This window comes from Pollicipes pollicipes, unplaced genomic scaffold, assembly GCF_011947565.3.
Source record: "Pollicipes pollicipes isolate AB1234 unplaced genomic scaffold, Ppol_2.1 Scaffold_4740;HRSCAF=5597_pilon_pilon_pilon, whole genome shotgun sequence".
NCBI lineage: Eukaryota > Metazoa > Arthropoda > Thecostraca > Pollicipedomorpha > Pollicipedidae > Pollicipes > Pollicipes pollicipes.
The window spans coordinates 4,819,162-4,829,938 of NW_023596545.1; the positions used below are offsets into that span (position 1 = coordinate 4,819,162).

Below are 10,777 nucleotides of genomic sequence, written 5' to 3' on the forward strand. Positions count from 1 at the left end.
GTCGAATAACTCCAAATAACGCCACCGCGCCGGCCCCGGCGGCAGCCTGCGTGACGTCACGGCCGCCGTCCGACGAGACGGAACTGGGAGTAGGATGCAAGCCCGAGCTGGCGCGCCTCGATACTGCCGATTTCCGAGGTTCATTTCACACCACGAGTCTCATAGGGGCTGGGCACGGATCGAGTCGCGTCCAATATGGCACAGATCACACGGCAGACGCAAAGGTGAGAATGAGGAGCACGCAAGGTGGGAAATAAATTAGAACTATGCCCAAATTAAGTTTTTTTCATTTCTCACGTCAACACAGTGGTGCTCCATCATATGTGCGTCGAGTGCTTGAAATTGGACTAACTGCATGAGAAACACCGGGACTGTCTTTCAGTGTCCTCAAATTATATTTTTGGGGTGCAGGGGTGACGTCACTATTCACAAAGAGATGGAAAAATTAGATAATTATATACTTATATACTATATGATATACTATATATAATCAATTACATAATTACATGATTGCATAATTAAGAAATTTGAACAACTGCATGAGAAACACCGGGACTGTCTTTCGGTGTCCTCAAATTATCTTTTTTGGGCGGAGGGGTGATGTCACTATCCACAAGGAGATGGCAAAATTATATAATTGCCAACATGTTTGAAGCCACAAAATTGGGCTGGTAATACACTATTTCACTGTCTACTAATTGTCTTTAATTCCTTCCCCTTTTTCCGGCCCCGACCATCGTTCTGCTGGTCTGGTATCCTCTCCCAGTACAAGCATTTCTTCCTTCCAGACTTCCCCACCATCCACTGTCCATTCCATGCCATACGCTCCTTGACTGATTATTACTCGTGATCGTTGACCATTGCTTAAGTTATTTGAATTGGTCGAAATATATCTCAGGTTCTAAGTGACCTTAAGGGACTTCTCTCAGCCCTGTTGTAAAGAGTGCACCTTACACTGACGAAAATACCTTGCCACGATCTTAACTAATCAGACGTCGAAGACGCCAATTCCTCACAGCATGGTATGTAATTAAGCAACAACCCCGCCCACACCCCAACAAACCCTGAACCCGTGACCTACGTCGACATTTGCATACCATCTTTGCCGAAATACTTCCACAACGGATGTACCGTAATGCAGCACTCATCCCTTACTGGGCCCGTGTTAAAACCAAGGCTGCCGGACTCCCGCTCCCAGGCACATTTAGCACACAAAAAACGGAATAACGATATGAATCGGAAACGTATCACAATTTCCCGAGCAATTGTACTTATGACTTTTGGTAAGCCCGTCCCTATTAACAATTAAGCAGTGATGTATAAGCACTACGCGAGGCATCCGCGTCAGCAGGTCACCGGGCATCTCTGGCACTGCTTGGCGGACGGCGGTACACCTTGTGCACAGCTGAAAACCTGGTAATACCTCGTGTTCTGATCCGCTGTGTTTTTAATAGCCTAGACTGATGAGGGAAGGAGGGGCGACGCAACCTCCTGCCGTTCTGACACCACAAATAGATGGAGTACCGCAAACAATGCAGTGGATTGTACTCTGCGAGATCGCGAGATTGGTAACAAGTTGTGCCGCTAGGTTAAAGATTAGTCCCATGAGGCCAGGTCAAAGTTAAATTGTCCTGCCGTTAGAGCTTCATCGGCTTTGTACGCTCGTATGCACCGGACCATGCATTGTGACGTCAACCTCCACAAGTGTGTTCATTGTCTTATTATCAGAGCAATGGTATGTAATTGTTTTTGTGTTTTGAGCGTACGTTTATGATGTAGGGCTCGGTCGATGTCACCGTGTCGGCCTGCCGCGCAAGTCCGTGAAATCGTCGGTCGCCGGCCGCCGCCTGATCCGGCATTGGATCGCCCCGCAGTGTCCCTAAAAAACCTACTCAGATACTAGAAATGCTAGGGGCACGTGTTTAAGTGTCAAAACAAGTGCAACCATTACCCAGAGGCTATCTAATATATCGACACAATTGCATAACATACCGGAAAGGTAACCCCACAAAACACCATGGGGCACATGCCCGCCCTCTGAGGGCGGCGGTTTACGTATGCAATCATGGAAGGTTCACTAAAAACGCCTCGCAGCAGCCGATGACTTCCAGCAGGGAACAGACATGAATCTTCGGACAGCCGCATGATGAACGCCGTGTGGTGATCGTGGATGTGATTTCTGGGGGGGGGGGGGGGGAGAGGGGCATCAAGGGTGCTGCTTAACTTACTACGATGAGGCTTAGATCAACCTACAACAGCTCGTCATTTTAACATGACACCTGCATAATAAATAGAAAGAATGGCTTGGCAATTCTGCTATCAACACCACATAAATCATCATTTGGTTTGCATGCACATTTTTACATTGAACGTGATATGTGATGTTTGAACTGGGTGCATTCAATTATAGGAAGGCACACTAATATGAATTGTGTTCATCCGTTTCGTTCACTGCTACTTTCTGTCAGCCTGTATCCCCTCGGATTCCTGGCAACCTCTTCAGTTCTGATTTCTCCGTCCGCCCCCCCCCCCCCTCCCCTTCACCATCCTAAAAATGTTATTACGCCCATGCCTAAGGCCACACAAAATGATACAAAAAGCGTTATGCATGGTCACAGCGGCCACCTAAAATATACCGAAAGGTTATCCTTGGTTTGACATCAACATACACGTACGGCAAAATCCAGGTATGACAGTACGAGCCTTTCCGGCTTCCACTACAGGCTCTCAATTTTGCAGCAAGAGATGTTGGTCGTGACAAGAAACACAGCAACCTTCAACGCTCATTGGGCACCTGTCTGGGTGCCATCTCCAGGCGCTGTCAAGTAGCACACAATGGGCTGAAGTGAATAAAGTTGAGATACAACCATAACATGAGCTTGCATATCCCTCTTCAGCTCCCTGCACGACCAATCACAGTCATGGCGGTAACAGGTGATGAAGTTTGTGGCGCAGACATTTTTCCGCATCCGCGGATTCGAATGCTTAAACGGGATGCCGAAGTCGAGCAGTGTGCATCATAAGAGTCAATAAATCCCTGTTCCCCGAACGAAAACCAAATATTTTTTACTCCAAATGTTGCGCAGGCATGTCGCAGTCTCAAATGTAATTCTTACCCGACAACTAACAGTGCAGACACAAAAGTTAAGTGCGTATCGGCATCAGTTGGAGAAGGCATATTTACTTTTCAGGTGCTCTTAAAATATATGTCTGGAGAAGGAAAGGTGGCCATAAATCGCCACTTAAGTGGTTTGAAATAACGAATGTAATCACTTTTGTTCTTACGTAGGCTCTGGAGGACCAAAAATCGCTACAACGGTAACTGACATTGTCGATTTGGAGCAGTCTTAGTTCAAATGATGACACAACACCATAGACGAATATTACATTTTTGAACCATTTTACGACGGTGAAAAAGTGCCAGTGCCGGGAATGTGAGAACAACACGTCAAACTTTCCAAAACCAGCCATGCAAAGCACAGCCATTTTGAAAATGGGAAAATCCTAAGGCGGGTTTTAGTGGGCTTTTTCGACCTCATTTTGCACTCCTTTTTGGAAGACCCCGATATTTCCATTAACCTGGAAGCCATGTGAAAGCATCATTTTGTTAGCGTTACAACTGATAAGCACTGGAGGCAAATAAAGACTGCTCATACGCCGCGAAATGCATTTTTATCTCCAGGTCACTAGTGCCTTGTCCACGTCAGGAAAAGCCATGAGATGGCTAGGTGGCGCAGGAATATCGGAGTTTTCACTTTTGCAAAAGTGTTTTGTTTGTGCTTACCCCACCCCACTCCGTACAAGTATAGTACTAATTGGCATGCAATCCAGGAATAAAGCGAACGCCACGAAAATAAACATCTGAAGACTGAAGTAAGGTTAAAAACAACGCGGTTGAAAGGTTTTCCGCCAAAATTTTCAGAATTCAAGACACTGCTGTCTTCCGACAACTCGAGCACCGAACCAAAACTGAGAAGTGATCCCCGCCTTCTGACGTCAACTAACCCAAGCCAAAGTGGACCACTGCACACCGACGCGGCGACAGCGGCAGACCAGGCTTCAGTGCTTCTGACTGGAACGGCCGAACGCTGCCGCCCGCCGGCAGCCGAGCACTGTCCCGCGTGCCAATGCCCCATCCGGCGGAATACTGGCACTGCAATGGCGTGCGCGGTGGCCCGGGACGGTGTGAGGGCGGAGGCGGGGGCAGCAACGGGCCATGGGTGGGGGTGGGGGGGGGGGGGGGCTGGTCCGGTGTCGGATGTGGCAGCAGAGGCGTGAGATGGTTCCGAGGTTGAAGAAACTTCGCCGTGGTGCCGCACCACGCCCAATCACACCTAACAAAGATTTGGCACGCGTAGAAGAACCTTCAAACGGAACGGCTACTCGTCAATTCAAAGACTGCGAATTGGCAAGTGGGAAGCTTAGTGCCTGGTCCATCAACGGGCTTAAAGGACTGATAATGGTACGTACTTGCGGTGCGTGGCCATCAATAAATTAAATTCGCATGCAATGCACACCGCTCACATGAGGCGGGCCAACACGCTGAATATATGCTACAGAATGAAAGGTGCGACGTCCGGGAAGAACAAACGAGCCAACTACGTTCTGTCAGTAGTCTTCTCCCATCTACCAACGTCACAAATGGTTTCGACCAATTTACTGTTTTACTGTTTACAACTTAACCGCGACCAAAAGGACGGCATCGGGTAACTTTTGGAAGCTGAGGACAGCCCGATGCCACGCCCACGTAAAAAAATATCACATCTCTCCGTCTCACCCGGTTCTGCCATTCCTCCCCGCACTCCGAGCGTCCCCTGCCGTCACGTACCAGAGTTGGGCCAGCGTGACGTCACAGAGCTCAGCTGGGCTCCCGACCTGGAGCGCGGCCGGCCGGGTGGGTGCAAACCGGCACGTGGACCGGCTCGTTCCGGCGGCCGGCTGGTGGACCGGGGCGATCCGCCGGTCCGACGTTCACCGATCGGGCCCAGTCTTGCCCAACAGCTGACCAGGACAGGATTAGCGGAGCCGTAGAACTAGCCGCGCCAAATTTAGCCGGCGGCAGACGCGACGTTAGCCAGCCCTGCATGCCTGCCAGTCTCGCAACACAGGAGACCCCACCCGGGGGCGGTCCAGGCGGCTGTTGGAGTGTGGGTGGCGCGCGCTCCCGGGCTCCGTGAGAGGACACGGCAGCGAGCGGGACAGATGGGGAGGCATGGTAGGCGTCGGGAGACAGCCCAGATCTCGACCAAGCCCTTCGACAAAACGCTGAGAGCGCCCCACACGGACGGGGATGTCACAACCCAGCTATCATCGAAGCTCTGTAGCGCTGGAAGACTATTCACAAACGTAACCACGCCTCAGTTGCAAAGTTCATTCAAACTCGTAGCCCGGATGCGCGGGTTTCCGGCAGCGCCGCCCGGCCAGATATCAAAGCATGCGTCGACCGTCGCGTCGCAATGGACGCCAGCGCCATGCACTCAGACCAGGCGCCAGACGCTGCTTGACATTTGACCGCACTTTTACGGAGGCCGCCACATTCGCCGGACTTGGTATCCCGACGGGCATAAATCCCAACACTGATGAAGCTGAGCCTTCGGCCCAGATCGCCGCCCGTTGACGTCGTCTGGCAGCGACCGTTATACCACCGGATCCACCAAAAGGGGGACGAAATCCCCCCCCCCCCCCCACCCCACACACACACACACGTCCGATGAAGGAGCTACTCCCGGTCAGCCTGCGGATCGAAGCACCACCCCGCTGACCCCGCCCCCGTCGTAGCGCACTGGACGGTGTTCAGCCGCGTCTCGAGTGGGCCCGGGGGTACGGTACAAACACCGGGGTACAAACACCCCCTTTGAGCAGCTCCCGGCCGGCCTGAGAAGCTTGCGTGGGATTTCACCACGGCCAGCGCGGACCTCCAAGTTTCGTCCTTTTCCAATCACATTCCGAGCCTGTGGCTCATCAGTGCACCGGCACGAAATTACCATCACCACGCTATGGTCCGTGACTTTCAGCGTATCCCGCCCTACAGCGCTGCTGGCCATGCTAGCATTGACGGGCCACCTCTGATGCATCCCACGCCGCCGTCAGCGGTCAGCACCTGGCAGCACCTGATCAGCGCGGCCAGCGCTGAGCGGGGCACGCAGTGCCCTTCTGGGCTACCAGCTGTCTGGCTTCTGCTGGGACATCTTTGGCACACCCAATAAGGCTGCCAGCAGCAGGCCCGCTGGCCTACTGGTGCCTGTACGCTTGTGTCGACCGTCCAGGGGTGAATGCAGACAGATGAGTAACAGACCAGAGAAACGGCCAAAGCAGAGTCGGAGCCGTTGTTTCGACACGTGGATGAAGAAGGCAGCTGTGAGCTTTTAAAACTGAGTAGCTGGGCTTATAGCGGTTGCGTCGTCATAGCAAATGCGTTCAGCTATTAGCTAATGATCGCGAAAAAAAACAAAAGGTAAAAAAGATGTTAGCTTAAGTGGCAGTCATTGGCCAACGAGTGTCCATGTTCAGTGCTAGCAGAGACCTGGTACAGGTGTCGTGAGAAGCATCAGTTTGCGCTGCTGTCTCACCAGGCTGTAGGTGATCCAGAGCCAGAAGAGCGGCGCGTGTCGAGGTACCAGTGACGTGAAGCGACGCAGCATCAGCACATGGCCGAGCAGGTTCAGGATAGAGAAGATGGCACTGGCAGGCTCCTGAAGCCCTAGCCACTGCACGAACGGCCACTGAAAGATGGTCACCACTACACCTGCGTACTGGGAAATGGTGCCATTATTGCAGTTCACTCAATAATAACACCATTTTCCTGCATGATTGCAGAGTTACAATGCATGAAATTGACAATCCTCCAGTTTTCAGTTCAGGCAATGGTGCATAGACAACACAGAATGGTGTCAGTGTGGTTAAACATGGGACAATACCAATCAGTTCAAGAAAGCTGCAGCTGGTATGGTATAAGCCAGTCAGCTAATAGCCTAAAAATGAACAGCATATGTCACTAACCCAATTTTTATGACAAAACACCTTCTATACTTACTTTACCATAAAACTGTGGAACACCCATTCCATTGTCAACAAAGGTTTCCACTGTGCTCCACATACATTCATACTTGCAATCATCTGAGCAGGTCCAAATCAAACCTCTTGCTGGACCTGCAGAATTACAACAGTTAGATTTAAAGTTGCACACCTTTTCCTCAATAGTTTCTTGACAGCAGTTCATTTTGTCTGACATAGTGGGGGAGCACTGATATAATTCCTAACCAACTAAGCATTATCATTACAGCAAAAAGGAGCATGGCTTTGACTGATTGCCAGGCCTAGACTTCACACCCTGAGACACCCTGGACCCTGGACCCTGAGATGTCCTGGGTATCAGCCTATCAGCCTATCAGCCTTGGATATCACAAATGCTGTTTTTTGGCATCAACACAGTGAAGAGATAAATTATCTGCAGCATTGAGTCAGCCAGTCAAGCAGGTACTTTACAACTACAAAAGCATCCCAAACCTCATCTAGCAGAGTGTCCAGGATGTAAATATACCATCATGCTACCAGAATCCTGACTGGCAGCCTCTGCATGCTATGATAATGAACAGCACATGTCTGCATGACATGTGCTGTTCATTTTGTGTTGGTACTACATTGCTCTTTGCTGATGAACCCAGTTATATGATCCACTGGATCCATTTCTCAGGCTTGAGATGCTTGGATGCTGGGTTGGCCCCTGCCTGGTCTGATGCTCACTTGCTGATTTGGAGCAAGGGAAAGGCTAGCGGGCAGCAAACCTCAAGATGTGGGTATAATAGCATAAAACATATTGGTGTTCCTGCTACCTATGTAGATAGATACTGAAACACCCAAAATGAGCCAAAAGCAACATGAAACAACTTGGGAATGCAAAAATCATTTTCATAGCCAATCTTCCTATGCAATGTGTGAGGCATTACATTCATTTTCTGAGATACTCAGGATGCAGCTGTATCCCCAATTGACATTTAAAGACCCCAGCGCATGTATCATTCACAAGCACAAGCACAATTTTATGCCTCAGCACAATGTCAGTGCATCCTAGTTTCTTGTTTCATGTTAGCTGTCAACTAACCTTAGCACCATTTTTAGTCTGAACACTAACATGCCCAGTGCAGAACACAATCAGCACCACTTGATTATTTAGTACCTAGACTAAGAGTGCAACTGCACTTCCACTTATAAGTGCCAACTCCCAGGAAACAAATGAGTTCAACATTACATCTTGTCAAACAACAGTTTATCAGACTAAATGACACCAATATAGATTTACAGAAATACGTACCTTCGGTGTTTGTGCAATTATTTTCCACACAATTTGCAAGGCATGATTGAAACCAGTGTGATCTATCCCCAGAAGAACAACATCCTAGACCAAAGCAACATATGAGAAAGACCACAAAGAATAGGTCTTGGTGCATGACTTGTTTGTGCAATGCAGACTTGTGCTGTGAAACCTGCAATATAGTCAATGGAGAACTGGGCGTGTATGGCTGGAGGTTATCAAAAAGCAAATCAGTGTATGAACAAAGTTCAGGTTAGAAACGCACGCAGAACATTCCAATGTTTCGATAATGTGTTCTAGCCGTCCCATCCTTCCAAATGACACGTTTCGTATCATTCATTATTCGTCTTACAGTCACAGAAGCACGCCCTCCCATGAACAAACAATGCTTAAAACGACAGCGTGATATCGCTGTCCGCACACGACACCCCCTCAACGCAAAAACACCAGCACGGAACTGATTCGTCCCGCCGCCCAAGCCCTGGCATTACTACATTCTGGGTAGCGATGCTGTGACGTCATCATGAGACTACATCATATGGCACCAATGCCACGGCTGCGTGAAAACGCCGTTTTCTGCGAGGTGGTTTAAGCATAGATATCTGCATGAACCGATTTTTTTCGACTTAACACATTTAATGAAGCATTTTAAGCTGAGAAATGGCGTTGGTTTGCACCAGAGCTACAAAGTATTGCTGAAATGCGCTTCCAGTCTGCCCCCGACAAAGAGATGGGGTAACCCATTCACCAGTGACTTATCCCGGAGGATTCTAGCCGGAACTGCTTAGAAAGTCTGTGTAAAAGAGTACAACATACAACAGAATAGGGTGGAGATAAGAAACGGTGACCCAAACGGGCTTGTGGCACAATGGGACGCGCATTGAGAAATTGGAATGCACATTCTGCAGCTTTAAGATGGGCGTTGCCAGGGTGGATGCAGGCTTGGTTTGCCGTGATGGGTACATTGAGGAGTGAACCCCGGGAGGCGTAAATGCAGAGCGCGCCAGTTCACTCCAAGGTAGCAGATTTTCCTTAATATGGGACGACTTCTGGCAAGTTTTGCAATTTCCGTCGGTCAGAGTAGTGGACCACATCTAAAATCGGAAAGTCTTGGGATATATAAGGGTAGTCAGGATATTATTCCCAACATCCCTTTTTCACCTACCCATTAGACATCACGGATCTGCAACTTTATCAACAAGTAGTAAGATCACAGTAAAGAAACGGTGAAATTCTTGGCACCTACCCTCCTCTTATCACCTTATTTTCACATTTCACTCCTTTTAGGTACGGCAGTACAACGATAAATGAACAACTATTGCTCATTTGTAACTGTAATGCAAACGTTACGCACAATATCCCTTTGTTTACGAATAAATGTACATTTCACAAAGGGGCATTCCACATAAATGTTTAGGCACGTTGACTACGACGAATGTGGTGCGGGTTTCGGACATAGAAAACGTGGGTTAGTAGGTTTTATTTTTGGAGGCAGATCGCAGCACTTGTTTGTCTCTAGAGGGTTTTATCTCCAAAACAATACAATATCGATCAATATAATATTGTAATAAAGATGTAAAACGGAATGACTACCCAGTTCATTGTTGTACTCTCCGCTGGGAATCATACTACTAGTATTTACCAACCGTTGCAGAGTTTCAGCCAAAAATCATACTACGGCTACCAAATCTCAGTCTCTGTGCTGACGTCAAGTATACGTGGCTTCTCAACACGTCCTCAAGACTTGTTAGTACGGATGCTGGCTAAGAGGGTAACTGTGTTTAGTATCGATTCGTGCTAAAACTGGCGGAGTTTAGCAAGCATAGATTCTAAACAACACAGTGCGGTAACCACAGGCTGGGCCAACACATCCTCGACAATATTTAGTACGAATTATTGCTAAGAGGCGAGCGGTGTTTAGCACCTATTCGTACTAAAAGCGGCGATATATATATATATATATATATCATGTAGGCATAATAACATACGTATATATTACTCATTTTTGATTGCGGTTCGTGCAACAAATTTGCTTCCGTAAGTCTCCAAGAACGGGAGAGAGCAAACAGCCGCCCAAATCTGTTCACAATTCCATCATCCGAACCTATGGCACCGGTCAATACGAAACCTTTACAATTTGATGCCGCTTGTCCTTTCCAGGACATGGTGACCTTGAGATAGGTCAAAGGTCACCAAACATTCCAAAAAGTGGGTAAATTGACCTGAAAACTTTCCTATCTCCAAGCGTATGGAACAAATCAGTACAAACTTTCACTTAGTGATGCGCCATTGTTGGAGTCCTCTCCTTTTCCAAACATGGTGACAGTCGGTCAGGTCGAACGTCATCAACAAACGTCTGATATCTCCAATATTGTCTGTAGACGCCCCAATGTTCCGAGCGTACGCAACCGATCGGCACGAAACCTGTACCAATCGATGTGCTATGGTCGATAGCCATTCTGTCCA

General features: G+C 48.6%; 1 protein-coding gene across 7 annotated transcripts in view; it reads right to left on the minus strand.

The window, feature by feature from the left end:
- The window catches only part of LOC119098504 (post-GPI attachment to proteins factor 3), a 24,016-nt gene extending 14,286 nt beyond the window's left edge, over window positions 1-9,730 (minus strand). The window contains exons 1-4 of one of the 7 annotated variants that reach the window (XM_037221445.1): window positions 9,558-9,730; window positions 8,312-8,483; window positions 7,034-7,149; window positions 6,570-6,722 (exon numbers count right to left, since the gene is read on the minus strand). In XM_037221445.1, coding sequence (XP_037077340.1) covers window positions 6,570-6,722; window positions 7,034-7,149; window positions 8,312-8,447 — 405 coding nt within the window. In that variant the 5' untranslated portion in view covers window positions 8,448-8,483; window positions 9,558-9,730. Of the gene's footprint in view, window positions 1-6,569; window positions 6,740-7,033; window positions 7,150-8,311; window positions 9,061-9,476 lie in introns of those variants that run through there. The other 6 variants (XM_037221446.1, XM_037221443.1, XM_037221447.1 and 3 more) reach the window with 6 other exon arrangements.
- Between the last annotated feature and the right edge of the window lie 1,047 nt (window positions 9,731-10,777).